Source organism: Mytilus californianus, unplaced genomic scaffold, assembly GCF_021869535.1.
Source record: "Mytilus californianus isolate M0D057914Y unplaced genomic scaffold, xbMytCali1.0.p SCAF_1, whole genome shotgun sequence".
Classification (NCBI taxonomy): Eukaryota; Metazoa; Mollusca; class Bivalvia; order Mytilida; family Mytilidae; genus Mytilus; species Mytilus californianus.
The window spans coordinates 135,113,272-135,137,110 of NW_026262581.1; the positions used below are offsets into that span (position 1 = coordinate 135,113,272).

The 23,839-nt window shown below is 32.1% G+C and overlaps 2 protein-coding genes across 4 annotated transcripts in view; one reads left to right on the plus strand and one right to left on the minus strand.

Moving 5' to 3' along the window:
* The window catches only part of LOC127735448 (dentin sialophosphoprotein-like), a 40,570-nt gene extending 20,328 nt beyond the window's left edge, over positions 1-20,242 (minus strand). Inside the window, exons 1-16 of one of the 2 annotated variants that reach the window (XM_052245624.1) lie at positions 20,139-20,242; positions 16,215-16,264; positions 15,501-15,592; positions 14,604-14,776; positions 13,844-13,905; positions 13,000-13,088; positions 11,760-11,809; positions 9,683-9,844; positions 8,052-8,107; positions 7,700-7,788; positions 6,937-7,004; positions 5,451-5,485; positions 4,833-4,858; positions 2,781-4,493; positions 2,150-2,669; positions 778-812 (exon numbers count right to left, since the gene is read on the minus strand). In XM_052245624.1, the coding sequence (XP_052101584.1) occupies positions 778-812; positions 2,150-2,669; positions 2,781-4,493; positions 4,833-4,858; positions 5,451-5,485; positions 6,937-7,004; positions 7,700-7,788; positions 8,052-8,107; positions 9,683-9,844; positions 11,760-11,809; positions 13,000-13,088; positions 13,844-13,905; positions 14,604-14,776; positions 15,501-15,592; positions 16,215-16,264; positions 20,139-20,141 (3,223 nt within the window). In that variant the 5' untranslated portion in view covers positions 20,142-20,242. Of the gene's footprint in view, positions 1-777; positions 813-2,149; positions 4,494-4,832; positions 4,859-5,450; positions 5,486-6,936; positions 7,005-7,699; positions 7,789-8,051; positions 8,108-9,682; positions 9,845-11,759; positions 11,810-12,999; positions 13,089-13,843; positions 13,906-14,603; positions 14,777-15,500; positions 15,593-16,214; positions 16,265-20,138 lie in introns of both variants that reach the window. The other variant, XM_052245619.1, reaches the window with a different exon arrangement.
* Positions 20,243-20,344: 102 nt separating this feature from the next.
* LOC127735489 (HAUS augmin-like complex subunit 3) overlaps positions 20,345-23,839 on the plus strand; it is a 28,859-nt gene continuing 25,364 nt past the window's right edge. Inside the window, exons 1-3 of one of the 2 annotated variants that reach the window (XM_052245679.1) lie at positions 20,345-20,466; positions 22,715-22,901; positions 23,559-23,672. In XM_052245679.1, the coding sequence (XP_052101639.1) occupies positions 22,726-22,901; positions 23,559-23,672 (290 nt within the window). In that variant the 5' untranslated portion in view covers positions 20,345-20,466; positions 22,715-22,725. The other variant, XM_052245672.1, reaches the window with a different exon arrangement.

A 23,839-nucleotide genomic window follows, 5' to 3' on the forward strand; every position in this document is an offset into this window, starting at 1 on the left:
AGAAATGTGTGACAAAAACATTCAAAGTTCATCAATACATTGAAAATTTATTAGTATCAGTAAATAGAATGAAAGTACCTGACAAACCAGAAAAATTATCACAAGTTTCAGCGGATCATTGTCAAGCTGCTGACTGAATATGAAGTCTATTAAATTTTATAGCAAAAAGTGTGAGGAAATATTAATTGAATGAACAGATGGACAGACAATGTGAATACAAGAGCCCATAATCCTAGATAGAGGATATAATAATTCATTAATAGACTTGAAAGGTGAGATAATTTATACATAAGACACTTATAAAGCAACATAAGTTATACAAATGAAAAAGAATCAGACATACTTTTAATACATTTGAAATGAAAGATGAAACATTTTTTTCATTAAAACTATTTCCTTTTACCAGAACAAAATATCACCTATTAATAAACTTACTTTTAGTGAGCAAGCTATTATACCTCTCTCCCCATAAATATACAGGGGGTAAGCTTATAATGACCTGATAGCATAGTTCTTTCTGTTTTCTTTAAAGACTGTTTTTTTTCTGTTAATACTATAAAGTATTCATATTCCGTAATATTTCAGAAAATTTAAAGGATAAATGCATTATTTTTTTTTTTAATTTTCAGTTTAAGTTTAACATATTGCAGCTGTATGCAATATTTGACAAAAATCTGTGACATGACCCATTTACTGTAAATTGACCATAATTCTATAAAACTTTAATTTGACCACCCTTCTGTTAAACTTGTAAACTAATATTAGTACTATTCATACCAGTTATCTTCATTGTGTCTGGTATCTGCAGTTTTCTGAAATACAAATAAAAAAATTATTTTTATTAAATTATAGGGGCATTAGCTACAAGATATAGAAAAAAATTAAATTATGATTTTTTTTTGTTAAATCATTAATGAAAGTGAAATAGTGAAGTAATAATTTGCTTTTAGCAGACAGTTTAGTTCAATTTTGTCAAAATAAGCTAAGAAACATCACTGATGAATTATTCACTTGCAAGTGAATAATTCGACCTCATTAAATCTGTATTCCTGTGACCTTCAATTTAACCCATTAGCTAGAATTGGTTATGCATGTATTAGTCGTATTCAGCAATTTAAAGGAAAAGAATGTCAACATTTAAAGTGGAACAAAGGTGAACCATTTTGTTGACTGATTTGATCCACAAAAAATCATTCTTTTACAGGTAAAAACGATGATTAACTTATTTTTTAAACCTTTAGTTGAAATCAAACAGACCTAGAAAAGTCCAATTGCACGAGGTCGCTTACCTATTTATATCTATATTTATGTTTATATCGGGTTATGTGACCGTCGGCAGTCTACAGAGGTCATCTCGATGGCTAATTAGATGGCGTCTGGACTAAAATACACACAAAATGCTGATATATATTATCTAGTCCACGCATTGTTAATGTTTTATTTCAGACTTCAGTGGACTTGTAATTTGGATGTAAATGTTTTAGTATGTTATAAATCAAATTTGAGAATTTGAGTCAAATAGGTGAACTTAAATTTGACAGCTAATGCCCCTTTTATGTAATGAAAGAACAATATAATTATTCTTTTTTCATAAATTCCTCATTTTCCAAATCGTACATGAGCATTCAATAAAATGAGACTACACAGTGTTTATTGCAAGTGATTTACAAAAATTAGATGAACTTGAAAAATCTAAAGCTACTGTAAATTCTGGAATTTTACATGACTTTATTATTGCAGTTGAACAATGGACCAAAAATAGAGATAAAATTTTTACAATTTCAGGAAAATGCTGAATAAAAATAATGCTTTCAATAGTTAATATACAAGTTTTTACTTGGGTGAAACCTTCTTGTCCAAATTTTCGCAATAATCAAAATATTGCAAAAATTTCTCAATTTACAGTATGCTGTATTTCCCAGATATGGATTGATTGATTGATTGATTGTTATTTACCATCAAACAGTACTTTATAAGTGCCATTTTTCAAAGTAGGTAAAAAGTGTACAATGAAACCTAATATTTTAGACATTTTGTTTCTTCATTCATTATATATGTTTAAAAGCAGTTTTATGCAAACAGCATTTTAAAATAAATTACTTTTGAAATTATTAAGAATTCTGAATATAGGGTGTGAGAGTGTTTTTACCTTTGATTTGTTTCCCGTTCAGCTTCCATTGATTCCTCAGAAGGAAAATGTATATCTTCAGTAACTTCATTCAAAGTGTTTTCTGACTCATTTGTAGTTACATCAGAAGATTTGTTTCCTACAGATTTCCGTACAGATCTCAAAATATATTTTTTGTTCTCTGAAACTGCTTTCTTCCCTTTTTTTCTCTTTGTGGTCTTTGTTTTGACTTTACTGTCCTCTTTATTTGTCTCAACGATCCCTTCAGTGCTGCAATCATGAATATCAGTGTTTGTCACAGAATGATTGGTTGATTTATCTTTAGATCTTTCTACTGCTTTAGACTGCTCATCTTTCTTCAAATTTTCATGACTATCGTTTAACTGCAGTGATGTGTCAGTGTTTGTCACAGAATGATTGGTTGATTTATCTTTAGATCTTTCTACTGCTTTAGACTGCTTATCTTTCTTCAAATTTTCATGACTATCGTTTAACTGCAGTGATGTGTCAGTGTTTGTCACAGAATGGTTGGTCCATTTACCTTTAGATTTTTTTGCTGCTTTAGACTGCTTATCTTTCTTCAAATTTTCATTACTATTGTTTAACTGCAGTGATGTGTCAGTATTTGTCACAGAATGATTGGCCCATTTACCTTTAGATCTTTTAGTCACTTTCAACTGCTTATTTATCTTCAAATTTTCATTACTATCATTCAAGGATAGTTCTTTTTTACTACTAGATGTATTGGAAACTTCTGTATTTGTAGAATTTTTCGTAGATTCAACATTTTCAGCTGTGCCTTTCAATAACTGTGTTTGTTTGCTTTTTTTCCCTTGTTTTTGTTTGTTATTTTTCCCCGTCATCATAGACCCTGTTGATTTTCTATAAGTTTTTCCTACAACAGATTCATCCAGGACACTATTATCCACTGTGATCATACTTTTTGTTCCTTTTCTCATAGATTTTTGTTTAAGAGATTTGTTTTCTACCGAATCATTGTCATCGTCAACCATCATCACCGAATCTTGTGAATCGAAAGATAGATCTGGAAATACAAATGATTTATGTGTAGTAGTATTGTGTGTTTTATTTCTGTGTTCAGTATATGTTTCATTTTTAAGTGTATTATCATTAATTTCAGCATGAGGAATTACAGAACTAGTTCTAGATTCTGTATGGTGTGTTGTGTCACCTGACAATGAGGACTCTGGGAGTGATATTCTATTGTCTGTTCTATTTGTTGACACTTCTAATTCCTTTTTATTTGATTTATTCAGTAGTTTGTCAGCCAGTGAAGATGGTATCAATGGCCCTGGTGGAATATCATAATGTCTTATAGATTTTTTTCTAGAAGACGTTGTATTTTCTGATCCTGTCAACACTTTTGTATGATCTTGACATTCACTCGTATCTTGTTTGCCAAAACTTTCTACTGATTTATATGATCTCATGTCAGTAGCATTACTATGATCATTACAGGTGACCTCTGACCTTAAATTCTGAAGGTTATTCTGTAATGATTCCCCTTGTTGCTTAAGTAAAGATGATTGCAGCATTGTTTGTCTTGACAATGACTCCTGATAGTTTTCCCCTCCATCTGAAGATAACTCCTGACTCTCATGTCTACTATTTAATAATTCCTGGTTCTTGTGACCTTGATCGTCACATTCTGGTAATTCCTGGTCCCCTTCTTTGTCTGATAAATCATTGGATACTTCCTTAACGTGAGATGAGTGGTGAATTTCAGTGTCAGAGGTCTCATCATTTTGTTGCCCATTAACAGATTTTTCTGAAACAGATAAATGACTTTTTGAACCAGAAGTAAGGCCTCTGTTTGATTCTGACGAACTATTTTCCATACCTAAAGATGAATGTTCACTTAAATTTCTAGTTGAGAGAGATGATTGTTCACTTAATTCAGGCATTACATTTTCTTTTCCTGGAGATGAATGTTCACTTAAATGTTCTGTTGAAAGAGATGAATGTTCACAAGATTCAGGAGTTAGATTTTCTTTTTCCAGAGATGAATGCTCATCACCGTCTAGACTTGAGTTATCCTTATCAGATAACGCATCATCTTCTCTTGATTTGTGGTTAACAGACAAATCACTTTCATTTGACAGATTATTCTTTCCTGAAGATAAACTTTTTCTTTTACTTTTATTCAATATCTTCTCAGGGGATACCAACTGGGAGGTCTGACTTTTTTCTGTTAGAACTGACAAAGTTTTCCTCTGAAGCCCAGTCTTGGTTGGACTGTCATCTGGAAGCTGTGGTAGAAACTCAGCTATTCTAGAATCTTCCTTGGCACAGTAAGTATCATCCTTACTACTGCCGTCACTTAAGTCAGACTGTAGTGTTGATCCTGTAATAAAGGTCAAGCAAAATAATGTCACAATACTTTTCATACTTTTAGAATATGTTGGTAGTTACATATACCAAAGAATGAATCAAAACCAGGACTATATATTGTAATGTCATGAACATGTGCTGTTATCCTAGTGATAAGGTTTCTTACAATTCACTTTAAGATAAAAAATACTTGTGTCATTGAGTATACCCAAAATATGAACTTAAAGCAGATTGTTTTTGGTAATAATGTTAGCTATGAAAAATTTCTTTTGAATTGGAAGAGAAAGTGTTATTCTATAGATATATTTTCTGAGACAAGCATAACTTATCAAGATAAAAATAATAACCTTACCTTCAGATTCTGTTGTTTCTGGATTCCTGGAATGTTTAAAATCAATACTTAATAAGGGTCATTGTTATAGATATATATCATTCAATAACAATTACCTTTTAGTATTTATGTCAAATATTTTTGACCATAATTTAATAAAAATAGCTGAAAGATTTTTAAAATCTTATAATCTTGTACTGATTTGAAAAATATTGATATTTGTAATTCTACATTTAAATCCTGCATTTCATCCTTGTGCCATGACATTAAGTTTTATACACATTAATCTTCCCTTTACATAATTTAAACCTTATCTATTTATTCTTTACCTCTTCCCTAATGATTTTAAGATGATATACAGACAATCTTAATCCTTCTTTTCGAATGATCTGCAAAAAGATGTGTTCTTTCCATGTGACGTCATCATGACGTCAGAGGAAAGCAAGAAAATTTGATGTCATCAAATTTAGATCAATGAAGAACTGAGATCAAACAAACCACAAGTTGAATAAAAATAATCAACATGTCAGGAAAAGGATAAATTGGGTAAGAAATAGAGAAATAAATTATCTACTTTATAATGAAATATCATCCGATGTTTAGATCAATGTCTTATTGATGAAGCATTAATATACTTACATATCTGATTCAGAGTCTTGGTTATGCTTAAAATCCTGTAAAATATTAATGTCTTTATTAAACTTAGTTGTTACTGCTTAATTCATTTTATGACTTGAAACTCTTTGTACCAAGACTTAACACAGTTGATGTGGGAAGCCTTCACTAAATAATACTCTTGGAAAAAACAATTGGTAATAGGAGATACTAAAATAGTTGAAATCTCAAAGATCTAATTTATTCCCGATACAATTTCATGTCCCAAGTCAGGAGGAGCCCTTTCAGTGGTTGTCTTGTTGCATCTTAATGTTTTTGTCCTTTTTGAAATTTGGTGTTGATGGATCTTTCAGTCTGTATTTGATTTATTCAGAACTTTATAGATTCCATGTAATTTAGATGTATTGAATATATATGTCAATTGTTGACATTGATATTTTGACTACTCAATGTCTTTTGGATCTGGTTTTGTAGGAAAACAAAAGTTTGAAAGTCAACAATGTGAAACTTTTGAAAGCCTCAAACCTAAAGAACTTATAAAGGAACTTCAAAAACTGTATAAGGCACTCTTTACTCCTATACTTAACCTTTATGTCTCAAGATTAAATAGAGCAATACTTTTTACCAAAATATATACAAAAAATCAATTCATTTTACAGTGATAGCCATAAAAGACGCCCATTTTACCAAGATTATTTAATATAAAGTTATGGTGGGAATATTGATCATTTGACTGCACCATGAGATATAGTTTTAAACTAAATACACTAGGAATAAAAATGACCACTGCAATTTCCAGGGCCTAGTGTTTTTAGTGAAAATTTGTCAAAAGACAACAAACATAAAGTGAAACTAGACATGCTTCAAGCCATTTTTAGGAGTGGAAATTTTCAAAGTCCAAATCCCTTTATTTCGGCAAGAAACAGTAGAGAGGAACCAAAACATAAACTCTATCTGTAACTCATCAGAGTTGTCTCACATACAAAAAATAAGCTCAATATGTGAAGGCGTTAAGATAAAAAGTCTGTATAATTGTTATTTTTCACAAAAGTCCAAAACCCGTAATTTCTGCAAAAATCAGCAGATTAGAAACCAAACATAACTCAATCTGTAATTGATCAAGCAGACTCATATACAAAAAATCAGCTCAATATGTAAAGGTGTTTAAAAGTCTGTATAACTGATTGTTGCAGAATGACAGAATGACGGATAAGGGTAACACTATATGGCCATGATCTAAGTCGGCAGGGCCATAAAAAAAGGCTTTTCTGGACAGATGAGTTTATAATTACAAAACTAATAATGTGTTTAAATTTAAGTTTGCTGTCGATCTTTGAAAAAAAAATCAACATATATATAAAAAAAACCAAATCTTCTTTGAAAATAGTACAGAAAAGTCTTTTTTAATATTTGGATTTGTTACATCCAAGAAAAGAAAATGTGAGTGTATAATGTTAAATGAAATAAACATTTGATAGCAATTCAGTATTCAAAGTACAATGCTACCTACCTTGGAAGGAACGATAGGTGTTTCTATTGTTTTATCATTTATTCTGGATAACATCAAACTATCTGCCTCTGTCAATAAATAATACAAAGATCATGATTTTAAAAATTGATCACCATAAAAAATACAAAAAGCAGGAAATAAAAGACTCGTTCAAAAAGTATCTTTTTTTATATGATTCTACATTGGCCATCTGTTCGTTTCCTGAAATGTTTAAATATTGGTGACCTATTAATGATGTACATACAATTAGCATACAATCAGTCTATGGTCTAGTGGTAAAGATATAGATTCGAGTGTAGAAGGTTATGGATTCAATTTTAGGTCAAACCAAAGACTGTTATAGAAATTTGCTGAATGACAGTTTTGCAGGAAGTCAGAAATATATCTAAGGAAGGTGGCAAATCTTTCTGTAAGCTGTTAACTAGTGATCTAGTACTGGTAGTTTGAAATCTAACTAATCATGTCAGTCAGTCTTCAACAAAGAAGAGTGTCTTCATGTGATCATGTTATTCTCATAAATATATATGTAATATTTGTAAAAGGATGTTAAACAGCCATCAATCAATCAATCAACTATAAATTGTACTTCACATCAATTTGTACAACATTTATTTCTACACCTCTTATTTTACTATGTGCAGAGGTGGATTTAGGGCAGTGACTCCTTTATGAAGCTGCATATATGGTTTATGCATAGACTTTTTGCAAGTCCCACTCCTAATACTGCATTTTTGACATCACTATATAAAATGTCCTGACTTACCAGATTCTGACCAGTAATCATCAAACACCTCAAATCCATCAGGTCCCTTACGAATAACTTTTCCCGCTTTAATATCTTTACCGGTCCTCCTACATTAAAACAAAATGTCTCCTTCAATAAATCATGAAATAACAATGTTTCATAATCTTCACAGATGCACTCTGGGTAATTGTTAAAACACTATTACAGGCATAAAAAAATGAATTTTCAACTCTGTTGCTATTTATGAAAATTAATAAATCTGCATTCATGTAAGGAAACAACAAATCATTAAAATTCATGTAAGCTCTATAATGATCATCTTTCAAGATAAAAATCATAATAACATACATTAAACAAAACGTGAACCTACCTTCCATAGTTTTTATTATGTAACCATCCAACTGGATTATAACTGCTGTTTGATACCTGTAAAAGATATTTATTTATTGTACTGACATGATTAATAACAAACCTTTCTGAAGTTGTCCTTTTATAAATTTTAAAATTATATCATACATTTTAAAATCATAAAGAAACTAAGGTTTCAACTCCCTCCGGCAAATTTGACCTTAGATTTATTTGGCTATTTTTTAAGTACTTCTTGGTTATATAGCTCGTCGACTGTTTCAGTTCTAATACATCCTTGGCTTTCAAATATTCGGTTTTGAGCGTTCCTGATGAAGGTAAATCCAGAAAAGCGATTCGGATGCATGAAATTAATAACGTGTTGTTTTCATTTTTTATCAAGTGTGTACTACTTAAAATAAAACTTGACAGTTGCTGAGAATAACTAATCAATTTCATCAAGATAATGTTTGGGGACATTATAAATTTATTATAGGTCTATTTTAAATAGTTGGTTAAGCTTTGTACAGATCTGAACAGAATAAAAGTAGAGTGCATTCTATCAAACTGAAGTTAGTACATGTAGTACAATCAAATATTTCTTAGTGCAATCAACAGTTAAAAGTTAATGTTCTTTACTAAGCAATGGATTATTAAGCTTAAATAGTTGATAGTTTCAATGAAAATTTTGTGTAACATCTTTAAAACCACTGTACCATTTTTCAAAAGAAAGCTATAATTTTTTTGTAGAAAAAAGTTATAATTATAATGCTATTGTATACCATATCAGAGTTTGCAGAACAAATAAACATGTTTAACCCTGCCACATTCTTTATGTGCCTGTCCCAAGTCAGGAGCCTGTAGTTCAGTGGTTGTCGTTGGTTCATGTCTGTCATATTTGTTTTTTTCGTAAATTGTTTTGTTATCAATTAGGCCGTTAGTTTTCTCAATTGAATTGTATTATATTTTTCCTGTCAAGGCCTTTTATAGCCAACTCATTGTTGAAGGCTGTACGGTTGCCTATAATTGCTTACATCGACTTCATTTGAACTTGGGTGGATAGTTGTTTCATTGGCAATCATACCACATCTCCTTATTTTTATATATGTACGTAAATTGCAGTTAAAAATCTTTACCTCCTTAAGTTTCTTGCGTTGTTGCTTTGCTGTCTGTTCAATGTTTACAGTTCTCCAAATGGTTGACATTTATTTAGTTATGCATCTGACAGGGCAATTCTCACTTTTTAAGTTACCTTAGAATTGACAGAAGATTCAATGATCTGTAAAAGCATCCAATTCTTTTTCTTGTGGCCATGTGTCTGAAAGGCCCATTCTGACTTTTTTTGAGTTACCTTAGAATTGACAGAGGAGGCAACAGATCTGTAAGATGAAGTGTTCCTATTTCTGGTAGACATGTGACTGACAGGAGCAGGCTGACTTTGTACTTTTAGTTACCTTAGAATTGACAGAAGAGGCAACAGATCTGTAAGAGGAAGTGTTCCTATTTCTGGTAGACATGTGACTGACAGGAGCAGGCTGACTTTGTACTTTTAGTTACCTTAGAATTGACTGAGGAGACAACAGATCTGTAAGAGGAAGTGTTCCTATTTCTGGTAGACATGTGACTGACAGGCCCATTCTGACTTTTTTTAGTTACCTTAGAATTGACAGAGGAGGCAACAGATCTGTAAGAGGAAGTGTTCCTATTTCTAGTAGACATGTGACTGACAGGAGCAGGCTGACTTTGAACAATTCTGTCATCCTCTATAACTTTGGCATGTTTGGCCTGAATAGAGGATCTGTGTAATTCTGATGTTACCTTCAGATATAATAAAAATACTTTGCTTAGAAATATATTTTATAACTTGTTTACAATGTTTTCTAAAATATTTACCACTTACCTAAATTAAAAGTTAGAACGAAAGTGAAATAAATTAGCCCAGGTTCCACATTCTATAGATGGATTGGACGAATATTTGTTTTATGTGAAAATTGACAAATATTGAATGCAGTCTTTATATTATATATCATTTAACAGTAATTTGAGGAAGACAAAACAATCTTTTGAATGAATTTGATTTTTAAACTACATTCACATCATTAATGTATTTGATTGCAAATAGCACTGCCCTTTCCTGGATCTTGATATCTATATCTTTAAAGGGAAGCTTAATACCAAAATTTATGATAAAAGAGATGATTTTTCATTTCCTATTGTTAATTATCCATTTTTAGATGGTGACATTCCCTTGTCACCATCTTATAGTGTTTATATATCTCAACTTGTTCGATTCGCTCGTGTATGTAACAACGTATTTGATTTCAACGAAAGAAATCTCTGTATTACTGAAAAATTATTACACCAGGGTTTTTGATATCACAAACTAGTCTAAACATTTACTAAATTTTATCATCGGTACAAGGACATCATTCGTAAATATAAATCAACATGCAGACATCTTATACATTCAGGTACTTCACATCCAATATTTTATGGTAATATTCTTTACAAAGCACAAAAATGTCGCCATTCACCACAAAAGCTAACCAAACCTTTAAACAGACTTATTCGGAAGGGATATAGTTACTGTACTGTTGTCAAGTCATTAAGGATTGCATATTTTGGTATTAATATTGATTCACTCATTGGGTCTTTGCATCGGAAATAAACACATTTATTCTAAAACCAGTTGTTGGCATGATACGGGTTATGTTCTTCTCATATATTTTATGATGGTATGATACTAAACCCCTAACGGGAGGGATTGTACATGATTTTCATATGATGAAGACATAATCTTTCAATCAGTTTAATTGAGGTCTGGAGCTGGCATGTCAGTAACTGCTAGTAGTCCTTTGTTAATTTATGTATCATTGTCATTTTGCTTAGTTTCTTTTGTTACCTATTCTGACATCGGACTCGGCCTTCTTTTAAACTGAGTTTTACTGTGCGTATTGCTATGTGTTTCTTTATTCTACATTGGCTAGAGGTATAGGGAGAGGGTTGAGATATCACAAAACATGTTTAACCCCGCTGCATTTTTGCGCCTGTCCCAAGTCAGGAGCCTCTGGCCTTTGTTAGTCTTGTATGTTTTTTTAATTTTAGTTCCTTTATGTTTTGGAATTTAGTGTGACATCCATTTTCACTGAACCAGTACACAATTTGTTTTAGGGGCCAGCTGAGGACCACCTTGGGTTGCGGGATTTTCTCGCTGCTTTGAAGACCCATTGGTGGCCTTCGGCTGTTATCTGCTCTTTGGTCGGGTTGTTGTCTCTTTGACATATTCCCCATTTCCATTCTCAATTTTATTAGGTTGTTCTGTTTCAATTGATTTGGTTTATTTTGACACAAATAATTCATTCTCAACTTTTGGAATCCAGCATACCTAATGATAAAGAATATGTATTGTGTCTATCAAATGTATTATTACTCTGTATGCTTATTCTTTCCAATGTAATTGAATAAATCATACTTACTTATTCCTTTCAAAGCAATTGAATAACAAAGTTATTGCTGAGCAAGGTTTTTTCCAGTTTTTTTTTAATCAAGAATAAAAAAGGTTAAAATAGTTGAAATTAAGATTTTTTTACATATAGTGTAGTTATATCCATATCTCTAAGTATCTACTAAACAGAACCTGTATTTGTAGTCATTTTTGTTTTAAAGAAAGTGAATTAATACACACAGTAGTATTTTTGTTGTTTTTTACAATCTGAATTAAAAACACTTTTACCTCAGGTGTATCACATGTACTATGCCTGGATATCATCAAACTGTCTGCATCTACACAAATATATATCTGTCATTATAAATAATGTACCATTATATCAAAAAATCATAAGTTATGAGTTAGGAAATCAGTTTTTAGGTTTATTAAAGTAATCACAGATTACAGAGAGGGTGTTTCTCAGCTACAATCTTATTGAAAGGCGACAGCCCTGAGATGAGATGTGCCCCAGAAACATCCTAGAGTTTGAAGACCGTTGATAATCTGTTTATTTTGCCTATGACGTCGTGGATGTTTACATTGAAAACGTCACATGGGCCCTTAGTTTCTAACGATAATTTCTATCTCAAGCAAGTAGCATGATATGAAAAATTATCACAAAAAAAGATCAAAAGAAAAATACACAAAATAATGATAACGTCTTTTACAATGATTGATTGCTGCTTGCCTTATGTCCGGTGGCAAATATCTTCCAACAAAGAAGATCTCATTCTGTGTTACAACAGATATATTTACATCTTCAGGATATTATTTTCTTTAAAGGAAATATAAACAAGAATGTGTCCATAGTACACGGATGCCCCACTCACACTATCATTTTCTATGTTCAGTGGACAGTGAATTTGGGGTCAAAACTCTAATTTGGCATTAAAATTAGAAAGATCATATCATAGGAAACATGTGTACTAAGTTTCAAGTTGATTGGACTTCAACTTTAGCAAAAACTACCTTGACCAAAAACTTTAACCTGACTTGACCAAAAACTTTAACCTGAAGCCGGACAGACGGACGGATGGACGAACAGACGGACGATCAGAGGCACAGACCAGAAAACATAATGCCCCTACTACTATCGTAGGTGGGGCATAAAAAGTATTATCCAGAAGATCCCTTGCACAACTCTTACTAACAAAAAAAATAGTGTTTTTTTTTACACAAAAGTATATCCTTAATGCTTATCTGTCCCCAATAACTGATGACATCTATGGTATTCTTACTTCATGCAGATAGGTCAAGAATTTACTGGAGACATGTAGTACTTTACCTGTGTAATAACAGATCATGCTTTTCCTTCCTAAGTTATGACTTAACCACTGGCAATCAAACTTGTAAATCTTGGCATAGTTTAAGCTAACACTTTCTTACTGAGTTAGGGAATACTTCTAATACCAAACTAAAGCAGCCAATGGAAGGCCGCTTTAAATGTATTAGATTAACCAAAGAATCCCTACACATGTAAGATTACCTGATTCTGACCAATAATCTTCAAACACTTCAAATCCATCAGGTCGCTTTCGAATATTCTTTCCTGCTTTTATATCAAGACCTGTCCTCCTGTAAGACAATAAACATTTATTGTATTCATGCTCATGTAAAGGTTCATGTAATATTTTTGTATTTTCACAGGAAGACATTTTATCTTTGATGATTTTTTCCAATCTTTGTCCCCAACCCCTTGAATCTATCCCTGAAAACTTACATTGCAACCAGGGAAGGCACTTTAAAAATAGTGTAACCACCCATAGAAGCAATTATAGTGACCTGCATACAGTTTAAACATGTTATCACATCCACCCATATAAGTAAATTCAAGTTGTCTTCCCTGGGTCCCATGTATGTTTTTATAGAAGTCCTGATCATTTTTTGCTATTTCATTTTCCCTCTAGCTTCTATAGTTTCTAGAAGAAAACACAATTTGACAAAATGGGTAGATATTGTGATTGGAGGGCAATAACTTTAATAAGGAGAGGACTGATTATTTAGGCCGTTCCACTTATTTGTAAATTTTGTCCTGCTGATCATTTTTACAAGGTACAGTTAAGTTTTTTTTAAGATAAAATCTTTTAATTGGTAAAAAATTGCCAATGTCCAAGTTCACAATCAATTCTGCACAACTCAATATCAATTTCTGAGAGACGTGGTTCTAAATCATAATATGGAAATTAACAGGACATTTCTTTGGTTTTTTTTCGATGATTTAAAAATTGAGCCTGATATACATGATTTGATTTTCATATGTTACAATGTACATACAAAAATATAACTCTAGTTATACAAATACTACAACTTTTGAACATTATTTACTATACCTTCCATAATTTTTATTGTGTAACCAACCCACAGGGTTATAACTACTGGTACTGCTAGAAACCTGAAATCAAAGGAAATGTATCAAAGATGACAAACATCAGAAATATTATTTATTTTTAATCTAATCCACTGGATTCTTTATCAACAAAGTAAGGATGTTATAGAAAGGCAGTTTTATAATAATCAAACATTATAAAGTGTTCCATAGTTTTATAATAATCAAACATTATAGTGTTCCATAGTTTTATAATAATCAAACATTATAAAATGTTCCATAGTTTTTGTTTTATAATAACCAAACATTATAAATTGTTCCATAGTTTTATAATAATCAAACATTATAAAGTGTTCCATAGTTTTATAATAACAAAACATTTATATAAAGTGTTCCATAGTTTTATAATAATCAAACATTATAAAGTGTTCCATAGTTTTATAATAATCAAACATTATAAAGTGTTCCATAGTTTTATAATAATCAAACATTATAAAGTGTTCCATAGTTAAATAATAATCAAACATTATAAAGTGTTCCATATATAGTTAAATAATAATCAAACATTATAAAGTGTTCCACGAAACTGCTGCTGTCAATGTAAGAGTGTAATGACTACAAAAACTAGGTTCATTTTAGCAGTAAAATACAGAAAAATGAATAAAAGCAAATTTCAAATTTTGCTCAGGATGCTGGCTCTTGATTAATTATAAAGCAGCCATGTGTGACTTAAAAGACCAGACTTCATATATATCTATATGTACCTTAGAATTGACAGAAGAGACAACAGATCTGTAAGAGGAAGTGTTTCTATTTCTGGTAGACATGCGACTGCTAGGGGCAGGCTGGCTTTGAATAATCCGGTTGTCTTCCACATCTTTAGTGAATTTGTGAGACTCTACAGATGATCTATGTAAACTCAAGCTGGATTCAGCATCTAAATAAATTAGATTTTTTTTTTCTTAATAAACTATATTATGTCGGCAGATAATTCAGAAAAAAAAACCAATCTGATGGACAGCAACATTACTAATGAATTCAAAGTTGCTGGACCATGATTGACATAGCGAGCAGCTCGTCAAAATGATTGTCAAACTGAGATGTACTGATGGCAACACAACTTTATAGAAAATATCATTGTCTAGACTATCATAAGGAGTTCCTATCAAAATAATTTAAGCAGAAAACTTAACATTGAAAATTGGAAATTAATTGAGCCACTGGTCCATGACCAGGGCCTTGAAATAGTCTTCAAACTGATATGTACTGATAGTAATGTGACTTTATAGGTAATATCATTGATCTATCACAAGTAGATCCTATCAAACTAACTTAAGCAGAAAACTTCACATTGAAAATTGCTAATTAATAGAAGTCACTGAACCTTGACCCAGGGGACAGGGCCTAGAAATAATTGCCAAACTGATATGTGCTGATAGTAAAGCAGCTTTATAGAAAATATAATTGAACTATCAAAAGTAGTTCCTACAAAACTAGAGATATGTAACCTGAACCATAGTTACATTTCTAATTTCTAGTTTCCCTCAAAAAGGCACAGTCAGACTGTGTTGAATCAGTAAACTAAATATAATATGAAAATAACACTCTGCATTTTCCATGGCAAGTAGATCTATCACTTAGTACTACTAGTTTTTACCAACCTGATTCTGAAAAATAATCATCTATTACTTCATATCCATCTTTGTCTCTGTTGATTACTTTACCAGATTTTAGCACCGGTCTTCCAGATCTCCTGTAAAAGAAATATTTGTAAAATAATAATTATTAAAACCAGGTCTGGTTATAATTTGAATAAATAATCTAATCCTTTTGCAAGGGAAGCACCATACCCTCTGCATGTTAAGGAAGATTTTTAACAACTCTTTCGGCTGTGTATGTTGCCTATCCAGCATACTTTTTTCTCGGTTGCATTTCAAATTTCCTTCCCTTTATCCTGAATGATGTACTTCACAGAACCTTCCTATTAGATATATTTCTCAATTCTCATCCTGAATATGCATGAAAATGTTTGCCCCTGGAATTATGCAAACAACAATTAATTGATATTGAAGGAATTTTTTTAATTTAATATAAAGGTCAAACTTTGATATGTGGAAAACTCTGATGTCAAGGTATTTTGTCAGACACAGTATAAGTTGGGGCAAAATCCTTCATTCTTAAAGATTATCATTATGTACATATTGTGAATCAAGTTCACTGAAAACTGATTTTGTATCTCTGTAACATGTTGATGCTATGAAAGTATATGTATAATATTCATCAGATCACAATGATATAATCTTACAATCTGTAACATGTTGATGCTATGAAAGTATATGTATAATATTCATCAGATCACAATGATATAATCTTACAAGCCTCTATTCTTCCTCTTCAGTGGATTCACAAAGAACTCTTTCCCTGCCTATAAAAAAGGAAATACAAGATATTAACTAACAGTTAGAACAAATCAAAGCACTGTAAGCGCTGTAGGCAGTTAACCAAAAACCAAGGCAAACGTAATTATGAAAACTGTGGCAGTGTTGCTTCAATTTTTTTTTTAAGACTTGAAAGAACAAACATCAAACATTCGTATATTGTACATTTATGTTCATTAAATGAATTGATTATTAAGGCAAATCAATTAATATTTCATCAAGGTTTTCAAAAGCAACTCATATATCAATGTAAATGACCCCCATGTTCACCCCCAAGTGCATGATGTTACTCCATACCAAGTTTGGAATAAAATGACAGGTAATTATAAAACAGTTGGTCAAACATTCTCGGGCTTTACACTGCTTGAAAGATTTATGTTTTCTTTAAAATGAGCCATAAATGAAAATTATTATAGGCCCAGAAATAATTTAATAAATAATTAAAGTAAATTCAATTAACCTAGACTCATTGTTTGCATCAATAAAATTTTATAATAAACAAGAATTAATTGTAACAGGATGCCGTTACGAAGTCTCCCAAACAAAGCCCCCATAATTCGTCATTCCCATGGTCTCCTGACATTGGGCAAAGTCCAGTTCATATTGGTTTGGTCTAGTAAAGTGATATGCATATGTGACACCTAGGATATTGACCCTGTATGTCATTCAAATCTTTTTGAAATGATTAACAGGAATAAATATGGTTTAGGTGTGGGTATCTCGACCGTTTACAAGTTCTCAAACAGGAGGGGGTGGGGTGACCCCAGGGACTCCCCCTATATTTCATTTGATTTGTTATATTGTCCCATACATGAATACATATGGTTTAGGGGTGGGGATCTTGACCATTTCCAAGTTCTCAAACAAGAGGGGGTGGGTGACCCCAGGGACTCCCCAAATATTTCATTTGATTTGTTATATTGTCCCATACATGAATATATATGGTTTAGGGGTGGGGATCTTGACTGTTTACAAGTTCTCAAACAGGAGGGGATGGGTGTCCCCAGGGACTCCCCCTATATTTCATTAAATTTGTTTTATTGTCCCATACATGAATGTATATGGTTTAGGGGTGGGGATCTTAACCATTTCCAAGTTCTCAAACAGGAGGGGTTGGGGTGACTCCAGAGACTCCCCATATATTTCATTTGATTTGTTAAATTGTCCCATACATGAATATTTATGGTTTAGGGGTGGGGATCTCGACCGTTTACAAGTTCTCAAACAACAGGGGGTGGGGTGACCCCAGGGACTCCCCCTATATTTCATTTGATTTGTTATATTGTCCAATACATGAATATATATGGTTTAGGTGTGTGGATCTCGACCATTTCCAAGTTCTCAAACAGGAGGGGGTGGGACGACACCCGGGACTCCCCCAAATTATTTTCATTTGATTTCTTTTATTGTCCCATACAAGTATATATATTGTTTAGGGGTGGGGATCGCGACGGTTTACAAGATAAAAGTACATTTTCAAATTGAAGAGGGTTGTGATGACCCCTAGGGACTCGTCCTATATTTTGGTTGATTTTTTTTATTGTCCTGTTCTCATTACTGAAGACTGCATGTGTCTATCACTTACTGTTTTCGAGAAATAGTCATTTGAAAATTTAAAAAAATAAAATTCCATAGGGTTCTATAGTAAACTCCTCCCTTCTTCAGGCCCCTCCCAATACCCCTAAATAGACCCAAATGCACAAACAAAAGATTAATGGCTCCGCTAGACATGTTAGTCTAATATTTTATGAAACCCTAAGTAAATCTGACAAACGGTCAAAGTTGTCTTCTTAGACGATTTGAGTGGATTCGGTCCGACTTGTCTCGGGGACACATTACTTAAAACATCCCATCAACGTCGATTTCCGCATCTGTTTCATGACGCCGTTTCATGACCTCGTTTCATTCATAAAATAACAACAACCTTATTTGGCAAGATAAGTTAAAAATTACCGCCCATTTATATAACTTTATTTCCTCTATCATAGAGATTTGTTGTACATGAACAATATTCCTGCGCATTTTGCACTTTGGGAAATATAAACGACTTGTAATTACCGATTTTCGGCGATGAAATATTTCTTACAATTGTTCTGTGACATCGTAGCCAAAAGCACAGGGGATAATAAACTACGTACGGATTTCTATTGAGCACTACTTCCTATGTGCAACTTCAAAAGTTTTGGGTAGTTCGACGATCATTTAAGGTTTTTCTGGTCATATTTTTTGTATTCCAGAAATAAAAGTATTAAAAAAATGTCCAATTAGTTATAAATAACATAATAGCCAGCTAGATAATAACAATGGCACGTATTTCAGCATTTATTGGGTAGAACACAAATCTAGGGTGCTCGCATAAGGCAGCTTAACTGCCTAAAAAAACATAGGCTTATAGTAAGTTTTTTATGTTATGATTGTTACAGTGTACATAAATATTATCGATATGCCAACTTTATTAATAATTAACTTACATGTACTTACATTTGTTCTATGAATAAACATAAAAAAAAATAAATATGCATCAACAAATGAATAGTCAATTAGGAATTGCTTTTATTCCTGAATCAAAGGTAATAAATAAGTGATTTATAATAAAATATTATTCACCATAAAATTAGTATAATATTCAATATGTGCTATACATACCTGCTAACTTTTTAAAATCTCCATGGGGGATTTTAAGAGCAATAGGACCTTATGCTCCTCTTATATTGTCATAAGTGTTCTTAATCTACTACTGTATTTTTTAAATGAGTATGTATGTGCTTCAATACCCTTTTAACTCATTTGAATGTCTGTTTAAGTTTTTAAGTTTATATAATATAGAATTTCATAATTCAGGTCAACACCTCTCATGAGGGATATCCCCATAAATCGGGATAGTTGGCAGGTCTAGCTGTACTTAAAAAAATACTTAAAGTGATATACATTTTGTTTTAAAGAATAAATCAGTTTTAAAATTTAAAAAATCTGGGCAACATGACTGAATTCATTGAGCAAATTGAACTGGTGTGAATGGGAATCAGGGCGAAAAAAAGACATCTGAATCTGCTTACACTCCAGGAATTTTTTAAGGCACAAAAATTCAGAGAATTTCCTTAGTGAACTATTCAACTTCAACAATCACACAAAATTATAATGCATTATTAATTCAAATTATGCTTAATGATATGTGTTTAATTATGAACATGTATTTACATGTACTATTCTAAAATAATTAGATCATAGATTAAAATCTATTTACATAAACAATTACAGTCAAATTTCAATTTAAGAGAATCTTTTTCTGTTGTCTGTGCACTATAGAATAGGAAATGGTGGGTCAAAAAATTGAGGAGCAGAGAAAATTATGCCATAAAATTATAAAGTAGGGAATAAAGGGGTGTAAAATAATAATGAATAGAAAATAATGGGGTGTAAAATTACAAAGAAAAGAGAAAACTGGACTTAATAATGGAAGAATACAGAAATGAAGAACCCCTTCCCCCTTTTCCAGATCCTGTACAGTAAATAAAGCAGAATCGTAGACCTCTGTTCAAAGTTAAGTTCAACTATACATATTTATGGAATTAATTTAGAAGATAATAAATGTTGTGAAATGGAAGTCCAAAAACGTGCAAATAGTGATAAATGGAGCAGAGCTGAATAGTGAGAAGCAAGATGATCTAAGCACGTGGAAACATTTTGACTTAGGTAGACTGTAAGAGATGAATTTCTGGTATAGATGTAAATGTTAACTGGGATATTATTATTAAATTAAATAGATGTTTTGCTAGCATATTTAGTAAAACTCGGCAAAAACAATTATTTTCATTTTTCTGTTTGTGTGACTCCGTATAGTTTAGATGTAGGTTTAATTACCATGGTTCAATAAGTTCTTCGCAGTTTTTAATTATTTTTCCCATTTTCAAATTTCCGCCATTCTCAAAATATTCTAAACACCGGACACGATAACCGAATTGTAGAGGAAATCCGCATTTTTTTGTTTTGTTTTTCATCTTAATCAAACAAACGTTTTTGTTTACAGTATTTCATGGATAAGGTTTTTTTTATTGTCGACGACGTTGATGCTAGATATTTTGCAGGGCGGTATCTTCAAACAAGAATAAACACAGGACTTTTCAACAATTCAGTTGAAACTTGAAGAATGAGATCGATTTAATATAGCATATACATAGCCGACTATACGGTTTATATTTTTCTCATTGTTGAAGGTTGTACGGTTGCCTTGCTTGCTTACATCCACTTAATACGTTAATTTGAACTTGGTGGATAGTTGTCTCATTGGCAATCATACCTCATCTCCTTAGTTTTATATGTAAGTCTATATTTACCGGATGAGCTGTATCTTGAAATTCTGTTGAAGTCCATAGTCTCATCAACAGTTCAATACAGTATAATTCGTTGATTTCAAGTGACCAAAAGTTTACATTTTGAACACATGGAACAGGAAGAGGACCTTCCAAATTTTCCAAATGACAGGGCTCACGCTAGCGGCCGACTGGACCAAGGATGCCGCTTTGAAATTAAGAGATAACTGTATTGAATTTGAATAAGAATTGGGTGCGAACGTGTAGGGTGAACGGACCTAGGGGGCGAACGGACCTGATACCGCTTTCATGTATGTCACTTCGCTTTGCCCGACCATCAGCAGCGATATCTAGTCGCCTGAGACTGAGTGTTCACATAAGTCGCTTGCCATGCTTGCTGACAGACTCAATTCAAAGCGGTATCATTAGAACATGATGAAAATTGCCTTTAGTTAATGTTCAATCCTTTCATTGCATTAAAAAGGTCATTTTCCTTTCCAAATCGCTTGTCAAACATTGTTTATTTGCAGAAATTTGTCTTCTATGAAAATTTGTACAAACCACGAATCAGGGGCAGTATTCATCGGAAGAGGATAATCAATGAATGAAATCTGTATTCTTAGAATAATAACCACTGACAGAAGAATAATGATCCCAAAAGTGAAAATTACACATTTTACATGCAATTACAAGACTTTTGGTTAGGTCTCCTTGCTAAATGAATATATTTCCATGTAAATGCATTGTTTCAATTTATCATGTTATTGATTAAAGTTGCTTAAATTTGTTAAATTTACATACTGTAAATTCAGAAATTATTGCATGCATTTAATTTGCGAATTTTGAAGAATGAACTAAATTGCAAGAATAATTTTTGTGATTTTAGGAAAATCTGCATACAATTATATGTATTAGATATCAGAATGAGAGTTTCTATTATCATGATTATTGCGATACTTATTCAGTCACATAATTCGCATTAATAAAAACCTTGCAATAATTTCTGAATTTACATTATCTTTTTAATGAGAAATATAAATGAATTTCTTAAACTTGATAAAAAGAGTAGTTTTTTATATTGAATTTTAATTGATATATATGATACATGTACTTTCTCTTCCTTTTTGATTTAACAAAAAGTTTCTTTTTAGTGCTAGATATTTAGTTTGTAGTTTCTGACAAGCACTTCTCTTTTAAGTCTCACCACTTTTCCCTATCAGTTTCAAAAAGAGAAGTCACTTCTCCCTATGATTCTAAAGTAGTGTGAGTCCTGATTATGAATAATCAAAATGGTGATGTGTCTGGTTTAATTGAAGAAACCTTTTCTCTTCTTGCTACACGAAAGTAAAAACACGGGCAGTATGTCTGTACTCTAAAACTTTGATAAACCTGTAGTGCTGAGAAAGCATGACAATGCAGATTTTGTCTGTTACTGATATTTTAAACTAAAAGTTCTGAAATATTATTATTTCCCTTTTGCTGCCAAGCTATAACTGTAGAGGCTAATATATGTAGTATTCCTTAGGACTACTCACCCACTGACCAAATGAGATAACAAAAATATAGGGGGAAAACCATTTGATTTTCTGGGGGAGGGGAAAGAGGATTTTAGAAATGAATATTTTGGCCAGTAAGAACTGAAAAGTTACTTGTGTACAAAAGAACATTTTAAAGTCCTGCAAAAAAAAGAAGTATGACAATAGCAAAAGGTGAAAATGGATATATGCAGGCGTATATAATTATCTTGTGGCCATGCCTCCAACGAAAATCAAATGGTACTCCCCTAATATCCAATGGGATATTCGTTTACAACTTCCTGAAATTTTTAACAAAATAGCCACTGCAGGCAGTATGTTTTGAAGGAAACATTTTTTCTCATTTTTTTTTTGGTTGAATATTCTGTAGGTGTTGCTGTTGACACTAGATAGTCTCGCTTGCATGAATACAAGGATAATTTATAATGGCCTGAGTTTATATTGATTTACTACATGTTGGTCCTTTATTTCAAATATTTTACCAAAGAGATAGCACTTGACTATATGTTGTAGATACATGTATACAATAACAAATGAACATATTGAAATTAATTCTATTTTATTTATCTTTACAGTACATTTTTAACTGCAGAAGATATTAAAATGAGTGGTAGACAGTTTGTAGAAACTCTGAAACAGTTAGGATACCCTAAAGCTCATTCTCTAGATCCAAGTGGATTAGAATGGATGTTTGAATGTGAAGAACTGGTTCCTTTCCTTGACTGGTTCTGTACTAATGTCAATTCTGCTAATGTATTAGATGCTAAGGAACTTGAAGAGTAAGTATTGACCAGTGGAAAGAATTAAAAATTATGGTACTCTGGTATGATGTTATGACAAAAATGTGATATCAGATGAAACTGATTTTGTTTTGTGGAATCTTCCAAGCTTCAACTTAGGAATCAAAACTACTGTATGCAGGGGCAGATCCAGGATTTTTGAGGTAAAATTATCGAAAATATTCTTTATTAAGCTGAGGACAACCCATGATTTGCAAATTTTAGGGGAGGGGGCGCATGCCCGCCACGCCCCTGCCTGAATACGCCCCTGGTATGTATTGTTGATGCCACCAGCATTATATGTAACATGTATGGCAAATCAGGCTATGAACATATTTTATTTCCTTTTTCCATACTTATCTTCTGAATAGATTCCAGAATTGATAGTTTCTGAAAATGTTCAATCTGTTTAGCATACAGTTGTATAAGCATCTTTACATCTCCAATGTGTTCAGTACACAAAGATTCATTTCAGTTATGTAGCAGTAACTTTCAGAATCGTACAGCTCTGCCTTCAGTCATGCATCATTGACCTTTTAAACCATTTGCATCCATACATTTCTTTTTTTAATTTTTAATCTCCACCCCTTATTCATGCTTCAGCAGAGCAGATGAGCCAATTGTTGATGCTATCACAGTTATTTGTTTTAATTTTAGATATGAAGCTTTGATAAAAAGTGGAGAGGCAGTGTTAGATGGTACACAACTTGATGAAGCTGTGAAGAATTTGATTTCAGCAGAAGAAGAAACTCTCTCTGTTGATGACCTGAAGTGAGATACATTTTTAGTTAAAATGACATAAGGCATGCCTTAGAATTATAGTCTGAAGCTTATTGTTTGTGTTAATACCTCTCAACTGCCACAAAAAAGACATATTAACCATATATTACGGTTTAGTGGTGTCAAGTTTTCTTAATGTCTTAAAAGTTATCTTTACA